Raw genomic sequence first — 21,826 nt, forward strand, 5'->3', positions numbered from 1 at the left:
ATTTGCTAAACAGAAGGTGCATTCCTGGTGATGTTCTGCTCCAGATCACTGTGTGTGGAAGACCGAAACTGTTGTCAGGACTGTGGAAAACACTTGCAGACACAATAGCACGGGAATGTAAAATTGATTGCACAATTTTTAAAGTGTCATTTGAAAAGTTTGCTACTTTTAGACATTTTAAAACCTGTAATTGTTGGGGATTGCTTTAGATAGATAGATAGATACTTTATTCATCCCCATGGGGAAATTCAACTTTTTTTCCAATGTCCCATACACTTGTTGTAGCAAAACTAATTACATACAATACTTAACTCAGTAAAGAATATGATATGCATCTAAAATCACCCTCTCAAAAAGCATTAATAATAGCTTTTAAAAAGTTCTTAAGTAGTTTACTTAACTACATTGAGTCCTAACCCCGGCACTTTAACATATCTTACTCCTGGCGGTTGAATTGTAAAGCCGAATGGCATTGGGGAGTATTGACCTCTTCATCCTGTCTGATGTTTACAAAGATGCTGCCAGGACTTGAGGATCTGAGTTATGGAGAAAGGTTGAATAGGTTAGGACTTTATTCCCTTGGACATGGAAGATTGACAGATATACAGAATTACAAGGGGTAGAGATAGGGTGAATGCAAGCCACTAGGGGTCATGGGTTAAGAGTGAAAGGTGACCTGCTTACGGGGAACATGAGGGGGAGCGTCTTCACTCTGGGTGTTGAGAGCGTGGAACAAGCTGCCAGCGGAAGTGATGGATTTGGGTTCATTTTCAACATTTAAGAGAAATTTGGACAGGTAAGTGGATGCGAGGGGTATGGAGGGCTATTGTCTGGGTGCAGGTTGATGGGACTAGCCAGATTAATGGTTTGCTACAGACTAGATGGGCTGAAGGTCCTATTTCTGTGCTGTAGTGTTATATGACTCGATGACTCTATAATTCGTTGCCACAGACAGCTATGGAGGCCAGGTCATTGGGTATATTTAAGGTGGAGGTTGATAGATTCTTGATTATTAAAGGATTCAAAAATTATAGGGAGAAAGCAAGAAAATAGAGTTGAGAGGATAAATCAACCATGATGATATGGCGGAACAGACTTGATGGGCCAAATGGCCCAAATCTGCTCCTATGTCTTATAGTCTTGAGTCAACAGCTATTTTAAGCACAACAAAATCCAACTATGGCTAGATAAATCAGTTTATTTTTTATTTTTATTGAGATACAGTGCAGAATAGGCCCTTCCAGCCCTTCGAACCATGGTGCCCAGCAATACCCTGATTTAACCCAAGGCTAATCATGGGACAATTTTCAAAGATCGATTAACCTACCAACCAGTAGGTCTTTAGACTGTGGGAAGAAACTGGGGCACTTGGAGGAATCTATCGCAGGTCACAGGGTGAACGTCCAAACTCCTTACAGACAGGGGCAGGAATTGAACCCGGGACACTGGTAATGTAAAGCGTTGTGCTAACCACTACACTACAGTGCTGCTGCTTGTATCGTGCATCTTGGTTAAGAAACGAATTGTGGGCTGAGTGCACCAGAAAGAGCTCTCCCGTTCTTCATCATTGTGCAAGGGGATTCATTTTACTGGCATGGGAAAGCAGGCTCAGTAACTTATTCCGAAGACCTACTGGGTGTGAGCAACGGCCTAGATGTCAGTATTGGGGAGTACCCTCCAATGTCCTCACCAACTCTGCAGCCAATTTAAAACAGACAACTTGATGACTTCTTTCATTACCAGTTATGGGAACTTGCTGATGGAGTGGTCGTGGAGAGGATGTCCCCGATAGTGGTGGAGCCTAGGACCAGAGGGAATAGCCATAGAATAGAGGGGTGTCTAGAACAGAGATGAGGAGGAACTCTGAAGTATCACCGGTTAATCTGTCCTGTACCTTACAATATTTAATTTATGCACTTTACTTTGATTATTTCTGTAAAATTAATTTGTAGGTTTTATCTTTACTTCCTAAGTTATTGTGTGTTATGTGTACTACAGTGCTTTACACCCTGGTCTCGTTTAACAGTATACATGTACATAGTTAAATGACGATTAACTTGACTTGAATTTCTTTAACCAGAGGATGGTGAATCTGTGCATTTAATTGTCACAGATGCAATGCTCTCTCTAATTTGTAATGACCACTGTGCACATAAATCTTGGTGCTGCGCAATTTTTTTGCCCAGTCACAACAACATGTGTACACTGAATAATTTCTTCAATAAAAACATTATAAATAAGCCGGTTCTATAATCTGCAGACAAATCCACATTATCAACACTGTCCGCATCAGAAACTGGAAAAGGCAGTGTGATTGTGTACGATCATGGATTGTACTTAACATCCCAACGAGCTAGAGGGTGTCAACCTCTTGTGCGCAGTTTAAATGCCTTTGTGCGCTCGTAGCAAAAGATGTGTGTGTGCGTGTGTGTGTGCACATGTGCTCACCTTAGAGGGATATGATTATAAATATAATATTAATAGGAATATTGCACAGATGGTTTTGGAGGCCACGTAATTTGATATACTTAAAGCAGAGGTCGATAGATTCTTGAATACTAAGTGCATCAAATGTTACGGGGAAAGGCAGGAGAATGGGGTTGAGAGGAATAATAAATCGGCCATGGGGGAATGGTGGAGCAGACTCCTTGGGTTGAATGGCTTAATTCTGCCCTTATGTCTGACGGTCTTGTGGGATGCAAATTGGCCACGGCATTTCTGCAGTTACAGTAGGTTCAATACTAGTTTTGGCCTTCCTGCAGCTGTGAAACACGCCATATAGATGCAAGTCCTTGATCAATGGAGTCTCTTGTGTTTCTCTGAATGCTTCGGGATGGATTTGTCATGTGACACAGGTGGCTGTGGGAGAGTATTGAGAACTGCATGCAAAAACACTAAGAGCAACCCTCTCACTCTTGTGACGCCCCCTTGCTCTCTGAAGATGTTCACATGGCAGAAGAAGCTCCAGTGTTTGCTTACAGCCAAAGCAGATAGAGTTAACCCTTCAGGCACTAGCAGCATAGAGACTAGTATCTACACGAGCAACACACACAAAATGCAGCAGCAAATCAGCCTGTCCATATCCTTCCAATTCCCTTACATTCACGTGCCTATTAAAAGTCCCTAATATTATCTGCCTCTAGGCAGTGCATTCCAGCCTCCCATCACTCTGTGTAAAATAACTTGCCCCTCACTTCTCCTTTGAAATTGGTAAATTATTAAACCTGAGTCTGATTTTAGTTTGTATAAGAGATTGGCTGATGAAGCTCTCAAATAATTTAACTCTTAAGGAGAGCTTATCAGCCCCCGTGTGGGGTAAATTTCCTATTAAGCGAAACAAAGGTTACTCGGGACATGCCTGGAAATTACGCTTGTGGAATTTTTGATGTGCTAAATGGGGAATAAACAGTTGACATTTTGGGCCACGGACCTTCACCAGGGCGGGAAATGAAGGGGGCAGAAACCAGAATGGGGGGGAGGGGAAGGAGAGCAAACTGCCAGATGATAAGTGAAGCCAGGTGAGGGGAAAGGAGGGCAGATGAAGTAAGAAGGTGGGAGGTGAAATGCGAAAGTGGTAAAGGACGAAGAATAGGAGAGGAAGGTGGACCTTGGAAGAAAGGAGGGGAGGGAGGAGGAGCACCAGATGGAGGTGATGGACAGGTGTGGAGAAGAAAAGGGGTGAGAGGGTGATCGGAATGGGGAATAGAAAAAGAAAAGGAGGTGGTGGGGGTGGAGAAATTACGGGAAGTTGGAGCAATCAATGTTCATGCCTGTCAGGTTGGAGGCTACCTAGTCATAATATGAGGCGTTGCTCCTCCAACTTGGATCTGGCTTCATTGTGCCAGTAGCGGAGGCTGTGGACGGACATGTCAGAATGGGAATGGCTAGTACCATCGTATCTACGTTATTTATTTTTCTTTTCCTCAGATTTCAGTATATATCCAAATCCTTATTTCGGTGCTTTGAGTCAGTCGTCAATGAAAAACTACACAAACACAGACTGACAGTCTGCACAAGATGTCAGACTGTGCAAATGTGAATAATAAATAAGAAGATATTTAAATAAATAGTTAGATAGATACTATTGAGAACAGGAGTTGTAGAGTCCCTGAACGTGAGTCCAGAGGTTGTGTTCAGTGATCAGTTCAGTGTTGAGGTGAGTGAAGTTATCCACGCTGGTCCAGGAGCCCAATGGCTAAAGGATAATCACTGTCCTGAGCCTGGAGATGTGGGACCTGAGGCTCCTGTAGCTCCTCCATTATGGCTCCTCTGGTATCTGGGGGTGGGGAGAGTTAATGAGACTGTGGGGGGGAGGGGATAAAATGGGATCCATGTAACTCGATGTTTTGATGGTTGGTGCAGACTAGGTTAGGTAGAGTCAAAGTCTTGTTTCAGTGTGACTCTGATGAAAGGAGCCAGCCAACAAGACAACGTGATGCCAAAGCCAACAGGATGCAGGATCGGTTGGCTGCACTGGGCAAAGATCGACAGGGCCCTGAGTTGTGGTTAGAAGGTCAGAGATCCCTGGGCCTTCGCCACAGCGTGCCGGACACAAATTCCTTCTCAAATAGAAAGTATTGGGGAGGTCACTTCAGCCCATTAATGCTTCACCACTTTCAGCGTGCTGCACGAAAGTTATTTTATTTTGAGTTATTTAGGAAGGTTGTAAGTTGTTTTATAACTAAAAACCGGTGGGCTGTGATGACATCATCACCTGAGGGGAAATAGAATAGGGAAATAAAACTTGTATGAGGATGAATCACAAGTAGACTAATTTCCTGATAAGCACGCCTCCCAGAACAGGCACAAGAAAGAACAAATTCAAACGCGTCCATTTTCTAGGCGTGAGGCTTGAGTGAACCGTAAGGATTCCAGTCTGAGCTGTTCTTTTTTACCACACTGCTGACAGCCTTTTCACGCCACAGATTCTGCAGCTGCTCGAAAATCTGAGCAAAGCGCACTCACACAAAATGCTGGAGGAGCTCCACAGGTCAGGCAGAGTCGATGGAAATGAGTGAACAGGACTGGGAAGGGAGGGGGAAGGAGCCAGAATTAGAAGGCGGGGAGGGGGGAGTGGATGGAGAACAAGCTGGCGGGTGATAGGGGGAAGAGGTAAAGGGCCGAAGAGGAAGGATTCTGATAGGAGTAGACGGTGGATAATGAAAGAAATGGGAGGAGAAGGGGTGAGAGTGTAACCAGAATGAAGAATGGAAAAGAGAAGAGTTAAGGGTGAGTAATCAGCCTTAGTTAGAGAAATCGATGTTCATGCCATCGGCGTGCAGTTAGCCAAACAGAATATGAGGTATTGCGTCTCCAATCTGAGTGTGGTCTCACTGTGACAGCATTCTGGTTCGAGGTATGGTGATATGGTACCTCTCCATCTAGAGGATGTTGCGCAGTCCTGGAGTGCCGCTGTGTCGGTAAGTGTTAAACTGAGACCTTATTACTCGTGTGAAATCAAATCAGTGAGGGTTGTGTTGGGGGCGGCCCACAAGTGTTGCCATGCTTCCACGCCAACGTAGCGTGCCACTGCTCACTCACCCTAGCCCACACGACTTCTGGGATGCGGGAGGGAACCTATGCAGACATGGGGAGAGCTTACAGAGAGCCGCAGGAAGGTTTCCTCCGGGTGCTCTGGTTTCCTCCCAAAGACGTACTGGTCACTGTAAACTGTCCCATGATTAGGCTAGGGACAAATGGCAGGATTGCTGAGTAGCACAGGTTGTAAGGCCAGTAGGGCCTATTCTGTGCTGTATCTCAATAAGTAAATAAACAAATTAATTAATGCACGTTCACGGGGAAGAACGTACAAACTCCTTACCGACAGCAGCAGGAATCGAACCGCGATCTTACAGCAGACACCGGAATAACATTACGCTAACCACTATGAAACCATGCCACTCTCTAGGAATCTGATAAAAGTGGGGTAGAATCTGTCCTTGAGACTGGTGGTACGTGCACTCGAATCTTCTGCTCAATGGGGAGAGATTGTCCCGGGACTTTGATCATGTTGGCTGCTTTACCGAGGCAACAAGAAGCATAGACGGAGGCTGTGGAGGGGAGGCCGGTTCCTGCGATGTGTCTGGGCTGGGTGGGTTCTTTGCTTCACTGGGTGGGGCCAGAGCCTTGCACCTAGAAGTGACTGGGCTCCCTCAGGACCGCCTAGTCAATCATGAACATAATTGTTTCAAAGAAACTTCTCAGGCCAGGTAAACTCACAACTACCAAATGGTACCTTTTTGTGCCTGTGAAACTCCCAACCCAATGTGAATTACGCTGACCATAGACAAGCCCACTCACTCATTCTATCCAGGAGTCCTCTGATTGAAATGTTAATGAGGACAGGATTGTGGGCCAAAGGTTTACAACTGTTCCTATTTCAAATAGGTGTAAGATAATTATGTTAAATTGACTTTAAAAACAGTTCAGTGTAGTTGCAGTTAGATAACAGTTTGTAGCAATGTCTGGAGGGTATTGTCTTACTGGTTGTTATTACCAGTTGAATGGGGAAAATATTGGCACCCAAAGGGCTACATTCAACAGGTGTGACTTCTTATTTGAGTCAGAGAGCTATCCGGCTCACAAATTGATCCTTTGCGAAGTTTGGCAACAAAATGTTGGAAGAATTCTGTAGTTCAGGTGTTAATCTATTTTTACTTTTAGGCCTCCGATAGCAACTCGCTAGAGTCGTCTGTCCTAGGCCAGCATTGCAAGCTGTCCACACGTGTATTCCATAAAAGAAAGGTCCTTCCTCTCCCAGGGATGAGGTTTTTGGAGCTTCTGTTGGTGTTTCTGTAGCACTGGGCTTTTACAGGGTTGGGGTCGCTAGCCCCATGCCCAACCCTCCTCCTCTTGCAGTCGGGCTTGGGACCGTCCATGGTAGAGATAAACAGTCGACTTTTCAGGCCGAGACGCTTCATCAGGACTGGATGTCGAGGGTTTATTCCCCTCCATAGACGCTGCCTGGCTTGCTGTGTTTCTCCAGCATTTTGTGTGCTTTAATTAAGAGGGTGTGTGAGGTAGACGTTGCTTTGAGCAGAGTTGAGGTTATGTGAATGTAACGCATGGAACTATATACAAATGTAAACTGATTGGAGATCCCTGAGTCCACGGGCACAGAGGGGACCTTGGCCGCTAGCCTTCAGGAATTCTGGCAAATTTACTTTCACTGGCTTTCAGCCAGATAGCTTCATCAAGTGCTCATCACCTTGACAACCCCGGTCTCAGTCATTTATAGATAATTCCCTTTCTCCTCTTCATTCCCATCTCCCTGCAACTTAAAATTAACCTGATTCTCATTTCCCTACTTCTCACATAGGTTCCTCATCTCTGCTCCTCTGAAACTACCTGATTTGCTAAGTGTTTCCGGCACTTGCTGGTTTTCCTGATTTCAGATCTTCCAGTTTTCCTCACTTACCCATCACCTCCCTCTGGAGGCCCTCTTCCCTCCTTTTCACCCGTGCTCCATTCTCTTCACCTATCAGATCCCTCCTTCAGCCTGAAAGTATCGCGTTGCCTGCGTCAATGACCGAAACAGTGCGAGGCTGAGCTGGGAACAGCCTGCAATTGTCGCCAGAATAGCAATTTAATAACTTCTCCTAACCCGTACATCTTTGGAATGAGGGAAGGAGAACACCCGGTGGAATCCACGCAACCATGGGGAGAATGTACCAAATCCCTACGGACAGAATCCTGATCACTGGTGCTGTAAAGCGTATTCTACCGTGCAGGGAAGAAGAAGAAGAATAAACCCTTAACTGGGCAGTGGAGTGACCAGGGCACCGTTCTTTTAACGGTGTTTCCGTAGCAAGCACCATGCAGGGACAGGCAATTTAATTGGATGGTGGTCCGCCAAGTTTTTTTTCCACAGCTACGCAGACCGACCATTGCTCAGAGCAGGAAATTTTTACATGGCCTGAAAACTGAGCGGTACGTGAATGAAACATTGAAGGAAAGTTCCAGCCGCGCAGCAGCAAAGGCTACGTGCGTGGGGGCATTTCCGCTACTGCGTGGCCGCGCACCCGTACAGCTTGGTTGTGGTTAGGCTCGGGTTGGTAGCCGGGGATCTATCTGCCAGTGAGTTAATATTGTGACCTAAGTTAGTTACCCACTGGCTTCAGCAGTAAAAGAACATTGTTCCTGTGAGCTGTGAAATGCATTATACATGGCAGGGAGAGAGTGTGTTGCAGGTAATTGTAACATTCAAAGGGTATAATGCTGTTTGGTGGGGTGGAGATACATCTCCATCAAAGGAGGTGTAAGACGATCCTTCTCTCTGCTAGTCTGTAGGTCACCCTTGGGCAAGGTGTGGCACTTGCTTCACCCCTCGATTGGGGTCACATGAAGCCATGGGAGCAGGTGGCGGATGGTTGTATGAGCAGCCGGTGTATATCACAAGTCCTGGTTATGTGACCACTGATGCCAGGCAAACAATCTCTGAAGAGTATTGATGATGGCTGAGGCCACCCGTCTTGTAACGACACTGCCCTGAAGAAGGCAATGACAAACCTCTTCTTCAGAAAAAGTTGCCAAGAACAATCATGGTTATGGAACGACCGTGATCGCCCACGTCATACGACACGGCACAAATTGAACGAACAAATGCTGTTTGGACCCAAGAATTTGTCGAGGAGATATTCCTCATTTTATATTAAACAGGGAATTGTTGAACCCAACGTCCCTTTGTAATAACATAGATCACTGGTATTTGTGTCTCTTCTGTTGAATCTTACTAAAGGTTCAACCATCTGCTTTTACGTGAAGACGCATACAGTACTGTGCAAAAATCTTGGGCACTCAGTCTAAGACTAAAATTGTTAGGTCAGGAAGTGCTGTAATGTTCTATGTTTTGTAACTTTTCGCTTGGTGAATTCCAATGTGAAGGGACTACTGTTGTCTAACCTGAACCTTAGTTGAACTAAGGGAAAGAAATCAAAGTGGCAGTTCTCGCTGTCCGAGAACGCAAACACCAGATGCAAGAGGAGCGTTTGTCCTCCTGCAGACTGATGCCCTGACTCTGGAATCAACATTTCCCCAAAAAAGCTTTACTGATATATGCTGCTGAAATATAACTGCTTTAAGATCCATCCCCAAGGAGCTGCTGTGATATCATCAGTACATTCTAGTTCAGTCTAGTTTTTTGTACTGTGTCATGTAACACCATGGTCCTGAAAAACGTTGTCTCATTTTTGCTATGCACTGTACCTGCAGTTATGGTTGAAATGACAATAAAAGTTGACTTGACTTGCCATTGCAGTGGGGGTGGGGGGGCACGGCCCCAATGCCCACCATCCATGCCATTTCAGAGGTAGAGTACAATGTATTGACTATTATATTGCATGCTTTTTTTTATCAATAATACCAGTAGGCATTCTTGCAGGCATTCACAGTAGATTCAAACAAATACAATGGAATCAATGAGAAGCTACACATATTTGGACAGAAGTCCAATGTGCAAAAGAAGGCAAACTAAGCGAAGATAAATAAATGTATAAAATAAATAACTGTGTAATAAATAATAAAGAGAACAGGAGTTGTAGAGACCTTGAAAGTGAGTCCATAGGTTGTTCAGTGTTAACGGTTCGGTTAGTGTTCAGTTCAGTGTTAAGGTGAGTGAAGTTATCCTTGCTGGTTCAGGAGCCTGATTGTTGTAGGGTAATAACTGTTCCTGAATAGAATTGGTACAGAAGGAACATTCCTGAGAGTCTGGAGAAACTCAGCAGGTCAGGCAGCATCTACGGAGAGACACGAACAGTCGATGCTTCAGGCCAAAACCCTTCACCATTACAGAAGGGAAAGGTGTGAAAGTCCTCGAAAGGGTAGAGAAAATATTTTTCTAAAACAATTCCTGGGGTGAGGGAATTCAGGTTAGACTGGACAACTTCTGAATCGTTGAAGCAAGGGAGGTGGAGAGGAGATTTGATCAAGGGTATCTGTTCACATCAAAAGACAATTAGATGAACAGCAGACACAGAAAGAAAACTCTTTGCAGGGAGAAAGTAGGGAAGGTGCAGACGCACTAATGATCTGCGACCTATTCATGGTAACTTCCGTGGAGGTAGAATCTTTCAGGGCATTCAAAGGGAAATTCGACTGGTTTGTATCCCAAAGCAAAACTGTATGAAAAGCGGGAAATGAGTTGCGACAGATAAAATTGCTCAGAATCAGAATCAGGTTTATTATCGCTAACATACAGCACACTCAGGGGCCACTTTGTTAGTTACCTGATTTGTACCTAATGAAGTGGCTATTGAGTGCATGTTCATGGTCTTCTGCTGCTATAGCCCATTCACTTCAAGATTCAACACTTAGTGTGTTCTGTTCTGCACACCTCTGTAGTAACGCGTGACTATTTGAGTTACTGTCTCCATTCTGTCAGCCTGAACCAGTCTGGCCATTCTCCTCTGACCTCTCTCATTAGCAAAGTTTTGTTTTGCCCGCAGAACTGCTGCTCACTGGATGTTTTCTTGTATTCCACACTATTGTATCGTATTTCATCTCTGTAAACTGTAGAGATTCCTGTGTGTGAAAATCACAGGAGATCAGCAATTTTTGAGATACTCAAATCTTATCTGACACCAACAATCATTCCACAGCCAAAACCACTTAGTGCACATTCCTTCCCCATTCTGATGTTTGGATTGAACAACTGAACCTCTTGACTGTGTCTGCATGCTTTTATGCATTGAGTTTCATGAATGACTGATTATATATTGCTTGAAGAAGCAGGTGTACAGGTGTATGTGTGTACAGGTGTACGGGTGTACCTGATAAAGTGGCCAGTGAGTGTATGTCATGAAACTTGGTCGTCTGGTAGCAGCAGTAAAGCCAGCGCGAGGCATAAAAATCACTTTAAGTTACAATAAAATAAACAGAGCAAAAGAAGTAGTGTTCGTGGGTTCATGGACCGTTCAGAAATCTGATGGTGGAGGGGAAGAAGCTGTTCCTAAAACGCTCAGAGTGGGTATTCTGTCTTAGTCAACGCTTAGTGTTGGTTGGTGTTGCGTATTTAATATTTCAGTAATATCTGATTAATCTTGTATATAAGTATTGGTTGATTAAGCATCCTTTTTTGTTTAAATAATTAATTACGGGTTGTATGTAAAATACGTGACTTGTATATGTCATCACCAGGTGATACATGCATGCCTCGCTTAAAGACAAAGTTACACCCGCATTTCAGACACCCATGTCTTCCTTTGTATTAACTTAACGTTCTGAAGCTACAAAACATAATAGTTGGTCAAGATAGCTCCATGGTCTCTGTCAAGGCCATGGCTCAGATTTAGTGTTATTTTTAAGTTTGTGGGGATGGGTTTAGGGACAATGAGGGGAGTTAGGGGTCAGCTTAGGGTTTAAGCCAATTGTTCCCACGTGTGACAATAATAAGCAACCGTAATTCTCATTATAAGTCCCAACATCTCCAGTTTATTTTTAAAAAATTTTTTCAAGGTGTTTATGTGCAATCAATAAGCTATTTCTCATACCTTGTGCTCATTGTTAACTATGGACTGGCATTCCTTTGCAGAGAAGTCCGAAGGGCGGCGTCCTGTGGCTCACGAGTGTCTTGGAGAGGTGCTGAGGATCCTACGCCAGGTTATTAGTAAATATCCACTTCTCAACACGGTGGAGACCCTGACCGCTGCAGGCACACTGATCTCAAAAGTTAAAGGTGAGATGAAAAGAAACTCTCAGCAGGATTCACACAGTAACCCGTGCGCTTCAAATGTGCTGCGGAAAATTAATTAAGGAAGCCTCATTGTTCAGCACCTGTCATCTCAAGCTTCAGGGAAAATACAGAGGAATTGTAGGTGGCACCTTTTATATGCAGAGGTCAAGGGTTCAAATGCCACTGAATGAAAGGTTGTGAATTTAACAGCTTACTGCAGGATGGAAGGTTACATTTCTGAGTAATTCTTAACCCGACGGATACAGTCGAGATAAAAGGACTTAAAAAGGGAAAAATAAACCTGGAGTAATCCAGGAGCAGTTGGAATTTTCTGGGATGTCTGTCCGAATTATCTTGCACCCCGTCCAAAGTTTTGGCCCACTATGTATTCAGCTGTGATTTGATACAATGGCAAATGACACTGTGTCATAAATTAAGATGGGATGGGTACAGAGGTATAGTGACTTGAAGAACACTCACAGCCTGAATCCAGGGATATGAGTTCAAATCCTTGAATCCAGGCTGCTAGTCCACTTCAAAGTTCAAAGTAAATTTTATTATCAAAGTACATATATGTCACAGTATACAATCCAATTTTCCAATGTGCAAAATACAAACTATGCAAATAGAAAAGAAAAAAAATAAATAATAATAAAAAATAAAAAAGCAATAAATATCAAGAACATGAGATGAAGAGTCCTTGAAAGAAAGTCCATAGGTTGTGGGAGCAGTTCAGTTGGGGCAAGTGAAGTTACCCCCTCTGGTTCAAGAGCTTGATGGTTGAGGGATAGCAACTGTTCCTGAACCTGGCGGTGTGAATCCTGAAACAAGTATAATTTCAGTTCTAATAACTGATATGAAATTAAAGCTGATTTCTGTAAACTTTGGATTGTCATGAAGGTTTACCTGGTGCGCGGATGAAGGTCAGAGCAGGAAATCTGCCGTCCTTTCTCAGCCTGACCTGTGTGTGATCTCTCGCCCACTTCCTCCGTTCAGGCAAAACCTCCCGAGTTCCGGAAGTCAAACTTAAGGCATAAAACTTGCTGCTTATGGCCTTTTTATTACGTGTTGCAAAAACAAATAAAAATCAGCTCATTAAACGCAAGAGGTTAACAGGACAGATACTGAATAAAATATGCATAAATAAATAAATACCAGCATGTATTTGCAATGTAAAGAGCATTATAAAAAGAGGTTTAAAGTGTTTACAGTGCAGTGCAGTGACAGGAGTAATAGACGGCGGGGGGGTTGTATAGTCTGGGCCTGAAACATCAACTGCCCTCTTGCTTTTAATAATTTGTTCTTTGCTGATAATTAAATGAATTCCTTCTCACTTTCCAGCTACATTTTATCTCCTTAAAAGGTGCCTTTTTAACCAATGATGGGGAACTTGGCAGGTCAGGCAGCATCTGTGGAAATGTAGGGCCTCGGCCCAAAATGTTGACTGAGTAACGAGATCTTTAGGCAAACGATCCTAGGTGCGGAGTTAACTTGACACTCGGAGGTTGAAAGTTTACAACGAGGATTTATTTGAAGAACATTACAGAGAAATAACAAATGACTTAGAATGTATTTACTCAAGAGGTCTAGAGTACACAAATCACTCGTTCATTTGGAACCCAGAATTCAGGACATAGCAAACTTAAATAGCGCATATAGCACAGGAACCCCGTGCGTATCAAAATCAATAAACTAAAAATAGGATGCACAAGGAACCATGTTCAAAATACAAGCAGCACCAAAAAAAACTCAAGGAAAGCTTAATGCCCAAACCGGTCACTTAACAAGTTCTAACAACACACACAAAATGCTGGTGGAACACAGCAGGCCAGGCAGCATCTATAAGGAGAAGCACTGTCGACATTTCGGGCCGAGACCCTTCGTCAGGACTAACTAAAGGGAAAGATACTAAAAGATTTGAAAGTAATGGGGGGAGGGGGAAATGCGAAATGATAGGAGAAGACCGGAGGGGTGGGATGAAGCTAAGAGCTGGAAAGGTGATTTGGCAAAAGGGATACAGAACTGGAGAAGGTGATACAGAAACAAATCAGTGATGCTCCGGTGTGTCAGAGCACCATGGCCTGACGCTCTCTGCGCCTCACGCTGGTCTGAAAGGTTCCTGACAGAATGTTGATTCATTTCCATAGGTACTGCCTGAACTGCTGAGTTCCTCCAGCATTTTGTGTGCGTTGCTCTGGATTTCCAGCATCTGCAGAATTTCTCGTATTTATTTTTAACCAAGACTTAATAATTGAAATGGATAGATACGTGGATAGTAAGGATATGGAGAGCTATGGTCCTGTGCAGGTCAATGGGAGTAGGTAGTTTAAAAAGTTTTGGCATGGATTAGATGGACTGAAAGGCCTGTTTCTGTGCTGTACTTCTCTTTGACCCTATGACTCTACTATTGTAAAATGTTCATAACGCTTACAGTATGGATGAGTAAAACTGATATAGCTCGAAGTAAATTTATTCTCAAAGTATGTTTATGTCACCATATACTACCTTGAGGTTTATTTTCCTGCAGGTCTTCACAGTAGAACAAAGAAATACAATATAGTCAGTGAAAAACTGCACACAAACAAAGACTGACAAACAACTAGTGTGCAAAATGGCACCACTAGCGTAATGGATAACACAACACTTATTACAGCTCAGGGTGGTCCAGAGTTTGGAATTCAATTCTGGTGTGGTCTGTAAGGAGTTTGTACATTCTCCCTGTTAACACATAGGTTTCCTCTGGATGCTCCTATTTCTTCCCACAGTCCATAGGCATGCTGGTTAGGTTAATTGGTCATTGTAAATTGTGCTGTGACTAAGCTAGTGTTAAATAGGTGGCCTGCTGGGTGGTGCAGCTGAAAATGCCGGAGAGGCCTATTCCACACCGTATCGCTAAATAAAATTTAAAAAATGAAGACAAACAGTACAAATACTAAAATAAACAAATAATGAATGAATGAAATTAATTTATTTTGGTCAGTACAAACATAACAAAAGCATCATTTACAATGATGATTTCATAACAATGATTTCATAGGACAAAATTAAAACAAAAAACATAATAAGGTCTTATTACGCCTACCCCTCTTACTTATTACAACATAATTGGTAATAACAATAACAATGATAATAATATATGCTAAGAAAAACCAGAAACAATCCAACACATTACAGGATCCTGTAGTGGTTTAACTCAATCTGATTACTTAGATTGAGGTACAATCAAATGGCAAACATCATTCACCAAAATCTTGCTTTAAAATGCAAACTCATAAAAGACCAGACCTTACTATAAGTACAAGCCTGATCCAGTTTTTAGAGTCAGGATCCCACAAATTATATTATGACCAATCAGTTATCACAGATAGGACAATCTATAATAACTGTCCAGGTATAATAATACAGGATAAAAAAAGGAAGAACAATTTATTTAACAGATAATGTCATTCCAGATAATAGATAATGTGTTGGCGCGTGGCCTAGTGGACAAGGCACCAGACTAGTAACCTGAAGGTCACTGGTTCGAGCCTCAGCTGAGGCAGCGTGTTTGTGTCCTTGAGCAAGGCACTTAACAACACATTGCTCTGCGACGTCACAGGTGCCAAGCTGCTTGGGTCCTAGTGCCCTTCTCTTGGACAACATCAGTGGCGTGGAGAGGGGAAGGCCTGCAGCTTGGGCAACTGCCGGTCTCCCATACAACCCTGCCCAGGCACAGATCCATGGTCTCTCGAGACCGACAGATGCCACCAACCAATGTCATTCCAAACACACATAACTTACAGAAATCAAAAAGTGAAAAACACCAGAGATATGCTGAACTAAAAGAGGAAATTGAAAGACTATGGAACATGAACAGGGTATACGTTGTCCCGACGGTAATAGCTACAACTGGTATCATCCCAAAGGCACTACGTAATAGTATTAAACAATTAGGGCTACACAGTAATATCTATGTAACTCTTCAGAAAGCAACAATGCTAAACACCACTAGAATAGTCTGAAAGTTACAGTATTTGAGAAATGAGTATCCTTAGCTATGCCTGTAACTCGGGTTTTACCAGCTTGAACTGAGGGAAAATTAAAAAATAATAATAATAGTAGAGCTGGAGACCTCTTCGCAGAAACAGAGGAGTTCCTTTTGGCAGTACAGGATTAACACACACAAAAAAATTTAAAAATACTTAATGAGAGACCAACAAATTCAAGATGATAAATGCAGAAAATGCCAAAAGATACAATTCAACACACTGCAGGATCCTGCAGTAGTTTAACCTCAATCTGAGTACCTACATCGGCACAATCAAGTGGCAAAATCATTCATCAAAGTCTTGCTTTAAAATACAAATTCATTAAAAAAATTCATACCTTACTATAAATACAAGCCTGATCCAGTTTTAGAGTCAGAATCCCACAAATTATATTACGATCAATCTGTTATTCCAAACACACACAACTGACAGGCATCAATAAGTGAAAAACACCAGAAATAGCTGAATTAAAAGAGGAAATTGAAAGACTATGGAGCATGGACAGGGTATACGTTGTCCTGATAGTAGTATCTACAACTGGTGTCATCCCAAGCAACACACACAAAATGCTGGAAGAACTCAGCAGGTCTGGAGAAAAGAAGCTGGGGAGTAGATTTAGGAGGTGGGGAAGGGGAGAGAGAAACACGAGGTGATAGTTGAAACCTGGAGGGTGAGGGATGAAGTGAAGACCTGGGAAGTTGATTGCTGAAAGAGATATAGGCCTGAAGAAGGGGGAGTCAGATAGGTGAGGATAGAAGGCCATGGAAGAAACAAAGGTGGTGGGGAGGAGCACTAGAGAGAAGTGACGGGCAGGCAAGGAGGTAAGGTGAGAGAGGGAAAAGGGGATGAGGACTGGTGAAGGAGAGGACAGGTGGGTAAGGGGCATTGCCAGAAGTTTGAGAAATTGATGTTTCTGCCGTCAGGTTGGAGGCTACCAATACAAATGTTGTTCCTCCAACCTGAGTGTGGTCTCATCACGACAATAGATGCGGCCATGGATAGATATATCGGAATGGGAATGGGAAGTGGAATTAAAATGGGTGGCCACTGGGAGATCCCACTTTTTCTGGTGGACGGAACGTAGATGCATGGCGAAACGGTGTCCCAATCTATGTCGGGTCTCACTGATACACACCAGGAACACCGGACACGGTATATGACCCCAGCAGACTCACAAGTGAAGTGTCACCTCACCTGGGAAGGACTGTTTGAGTTGTAGCGAGGGAGAAGGTGTAAGGACAGGTGTAGCACTTGTTCCACTTGCAAGTATAAGTGCCAGGAGGGAGATTAGTGGGGAGGGACAAATGGAGAAGGGAGTTGCATAGGGAGCGATCTCTTTGGAAAGCCGAAAGTGGGAGGGGAGGGAAAGATGTGCTTTTGGTGGTGGGATGCTGTTGGAGATGGCAGAAGTTCCGGAGAATTATATGCTGGATGCAGGGGCAGGTGCACTGGTAGGTGAGGACAAGAGGAACCCTGTCCCGGGTAAGGTGGCAGAAGGATGGGGTAAGAGCAATCTTGCATGAACAAGTGCTACACCTGCCCCTGCACCTCCTCCCTCACTACCATTCAGGGGCCCGAACAGTCCTTCCAGGTGAGGTGACTCTTCACCTGTGAGTCTATTGAGGTCACATACCATGTCCGGTGCTCCTGGTTTTTGTTGTTGCTTTCAGAACATTGTCTAAAATATCTGCATTCAGATACATTCTTTACCTGCTGGAGCCTGTTGCAGGACAGACTTCCGCACATTATTACTGTCACTACCCAAAGTGAAATGCTGGGGCTTTATAAGGCATTTTGTCAGACTGCACTTGGGAGTATTGTGTGCAGTTTCAAGCTCCTCATCAAAGAAAAGATGTGCTGGCATTGGAGAGGGTCCAGACGAGGTTCACGAAAATGATCCCAGGAATGAAGGGTTAACATATAAGGAGCATTTGATCTCTCTGGGCCTGTATTCACTGGAGTTTAGAAGAATGAGGGAGGATCTCATCGAAACCTATCGAATATTGAAAGGCCCAGACAGTGTAGATGTGGAGCGGATGTTTCCTGTAGTTGGGGACTCTAGGAGCAGAGGGCACAGTCTCAGAATAGAAGGATGTCCCTTCGGAACAGAGATGAGGAGTAATATCTTTAGTCAGAGGATGATTAATCTGTAGAATTCATCGCTAAGTAATTTGACGTAATTAAAGCAGAGGTAGATAGGTTCTTGATTAGTAAGGGCGTCAAAGGTTACGGGGAGAAGGCAGGAGAATGGGGTTGAGGTATAGTAAATAAGCCACGTTGGAATGGCAGAGCAGACTTGATGGGCCGAGTGGCCTAATCATGCCCCTGTGCTCTATGGTCCTTTTGGAATTTGGACTCATTCTCTTATGAAGCTGCTTTGCTAAGATCAGCTAGTTCACTGTGCGGGTGAAAACAAGGTTAGTTCGCAGTGTCAATCAAACACCAAGAGCAAATGACAACAACTCACAACTGAAGATGGTGAGTAAACTCTCCTGGGAAGGGCTGAATAGCAGGAAATTAACTCTAATTCCATAATGCTCTCTAAACAGAATGGCTGGGTGTGGTGATCATTGAACCCTTGTTCCTCACCATCGGCACTGTTAAATAAATTGGCTACTACAAGGAGGCATGGTTTTTAAGGTGATTGGAGTGAAGTATAGGAGGAATGTCAGAGGTAAGTGTTTTACACGGAGAGTGGTGGGTACATGAAAGATCTTGTCAGGGTTTATTGTAGAGGCAGATACATTAGGAGCATTTACAAAACTCTGTAATAGGCACATAGATGATTCTAAAAAATCAGATTCAGAATCAAGTTTAATATCACTGGCATATGTTGTAAAATTTGTTGCCTATGCAGCAGTACAATGCCATTTATAATGCTGGAAAAAACTGTGATTTATAGTCGTATATTAAATAGCTGAATTAAATAAGTAGTGCAAAATAAAAAGTAGTGAGGTGGTGTTCTTGGGTTCAATGTCCATTCAGAATTCAGATGGCACAGGGGAAGAAGCTGTTCCTGAATCATTGAGTGTGTGCCTTCAGGCTCCTATACCTCCTCCCTGATGGTAGCGATGAGAAGAGGGCATGTCCTGGGTGATGGGGGTCCTTAATGATGGATGCTGCCTTTTTGAGGCATCGCCTTTTGAAGATGTTCTGGAAGCTGAGGAGGCTAGTGCCCATGATGGAGCAGACCCGGTTCACAACTTTCTGCAGCTTATTTCGATCTCGGACACTCTCCACAGTACATCTGTAGAAATGGACGGCTATGCAGGAGGGAAGGGTTAGGATTGAACTTTTGAGTAGGTTAAAAGGTTGGCACTATGCCGTAATGTTCTATGTTTAAATGGCACCAACTAACCCTCAGAACATGGGAATAAATATCTGAGCTAGTCTAGCCATATACACATCTCCAACAGAAGGCCGGGCAGTTTCAGAATAAATCTAAATTTTTACAATAACTACATCTGATTTACCTTTGTTCCCGGAGACAAGAGAGAGACAGCCCCTTCAGAAAATGTGACACAAAAGCTGAAAGTACTAGAAATGTACAGTAGGCCAGGCAGCGTCCTTGGAGAATGAGACAGTGATAATGGTCCAGCATGACCTCAGTGCACTTTTCTCTCCATCCTGCAACCTGCACACCAGTTTAAAACCAGTGAACAAACGGCTGGAGGAACCCAGCGGGTCGGGCAGCATCTGTGAGAAATTGTCAATGTCTCAGGTAGAACACTTGCATTGAGACATGATGCAGGGACTCAACTCAATTGCTCCGCCCACCACCCCCGCAGATATTGCTCTCCCCAGTGAGGTCTTCCAGCAGTTTGTTTCTTGCACGAGACTCCAAAATCCAAGTCTCTTTTGTGCCCAATCTAAAGCTGTTCCAACATATCAAATATGAAATAGAGCCCTTTCTGTCTCCCTGAGTTGGTACAAGATTCATAAAGCACAACAGCACAGAAACAGGCTGTATAGTCTCTACAAACTATTATTCTGCCCAGTCCCATCTACCTGCACCTGGACCATAGCCCTCCATAGTGTTGAAATCTAACCACCATCCACCAGTTCCTCTGGCAGTTCATTCCACATTCTCACCACCCTCTGAGTTAAGCAGTTCTCCCTCACGTTCCTCTTAAACATTTCACCTTTCACCTTTAACCCATGACCTCTAGTCTCAGTCTTGCGCAACCTCAATCGAAAAGGCTTGCTTACATTTACCCTCATAATTTTATATACCTCTATCAAGTTCTCCTCATTCCCTCATTCTCCTCCGTCCAGGGAATAAAGTCCTAGCATATTCAGCCTTACCCTATAATTCAGGTCCTCAGGGTCCGGCTATGGGATCTGTCTGCTGCCCAGGAACAAGGTTGAAAGTAAAACTGCCAGTGTTCATTCAGACCCTCATGAAAACCTGTAGTTTGGTGGGCGTTCTTCACTCAGTGCCATCAACATGGCTTCAGTTCCCTGAAATGTAGTGGCACAGCAAGAGGCCAGTTGAGTTGGTACCAGGTCCCAGTCGTGAGATCCAGCCAGTCTTTCAACACTTGCCCTTTCCCTTTCACCCTGCCAATTATTCCCCTCATTTCATTGGAATCAGGTGGGATAGGATGAAGGGGCAGAAAGGTCTGCTTCCATTCATGGAGACACAAGACATTCTGCAGATTCTAGAAATCTGCTGTAGCAGCAACAACACACACACACACACACACACACACACACACACACACACACACACACACACACACACACACACACACACACACACACACACACACACACACACACACACACACACACACACACACACACACACACACACACACACACACACACAGGTCAAGCATCGCCTATGGAGGAAAGCAAACAGTCGACGTTTCAGACTGAGACCTCCATTTATCAATCTTATTTTATTTAGAGATGAAGCCCAGTAACAGGTCGTTCTGGCCCTACGAGGCCGCACTGCCTAATTACATCCATCTGACCGATTAACCTGTTGGCCCATACATCTTTGGAATGTGGGAGGAAACCGGAGCACCCGGAGGAAACCCACGTGATCACGGGGAGAGCATTTCTTAATCTTCCTGTAAATGCCCGCAAGAGAATGAATCTCAAGGTAGTACGGGGTGACGTATACGTACTTTGAACTTTGAAATATTTTCTTCTGCCATTGTGCCAGGTCTCCGAGCAATCCCAACAGCCCTTCGCATAATTCCTCTCTCTCATGTCGATTAACACCCCCTCATGTTCCCATCCACACGATGGGCCATTTCCCGTGGCTGATTAACGTCTTTGGGATGGGGGAAGAAACCGAGCACTAGAGGGAAGCTCAGATGGGTGTGGTGGCCTGGAACTGGGTCACCCGAGCCCTTCCTGCTATATCACTGCATCACTTACACATGTCGCAGGTATATACATCGTCAGTGAGACCGCACTTGGAATATGGTGTTCAGTTTTGGTCACCCTGCTGCAGGAAAGATATCGAAAAGTACACCACTGAAGCAGGCCCTTTGGCCCATCTAGTCTGTGCCACACCTTTTAAACTACCTACTCCCATTGACCTGTACCAGGACCATAGCCCTTCATCCACGTACCTATCCAAACTTCTCTTAAACGTTGAAATCGAGCTCGCATGCACCACTTGTACTGGCAGCTCGTTCCACACTCTCACGATCCTCTGAGTGAAGAAGTTTCCCCTCATGTACCCCTTAAATATTTCACCTTTCACCCTTAACCCATGACCTCTGTTCTAGTCCCATCCAACCTCAGATAAAAAGCATGTTTACATCTACCCTGTCTATACCCCTCATAATTCTGTATACCTCAATCAAATCTCCTCTCAATCTTCTACATTCCAGGGAATAAAGTCCTAACCTATTCAATCTTTCCTTATAACTCAGGTCCTCCAATCCTGGCAATGTGCTTGTAAATTTTCTCTGTACTCTTTCAACCTTGTTTACATTTTTCTTGTAGGTAGGTGACCAAAACATTGTGAGGTTGGAGTAGTTTATGAGGATGATGCTTGGACTCTGACCTACAGAGAAAGGCTGGCCACAGTGGATGTTTATTCCCTGAGCTGCCGGAAAGTCACACGGGGAAGTCTGAAGCTTTTATTGGGATTGCTGGAATTGGGAAT

General features: G+C 43.9%; 1 protein-coding gene across 4 annotated transcripts in view; it reads left to right on the plus strand.

Moving 5' to 3' along the window:
- Positions 1-21,826, plus strand: part of LOC140739753 (rho GTPase-activating protein 45-like) — a 181,928-nt gene that overhangs the window by 91,222 nt on the left and 68,880 nt on the right. For all 4 annotated transcript variants that reach the window (XM_073068234.1, XM_073068231.1, XM_073068232.1 and 1 more), the window contains exon 3: positions 11,528-11,671. In XM_073068234.1, coding sequence (XP_072924335.1) covers positions 11,528-11,671 — 144 coding nt within the window. The remainder of the gene's footprint in view (positions 1-11,527; positions 11,672-21,826) is intronic.

Source organism: Hemitrygon akajei, chromosome 16 (assembly GCF_048418815.1).
Source record: "Hemitrygon akajei chromosome 16, sHemAka1.3, whole genome shotgun sequence".
Taxonomy (NCBI): Eukaryota; Metazoa; Chordata; class Chondrichthyes; order Myliobatiformes; family Dasyatidae; genus Hemitrygon; species Hemitrygon akajei.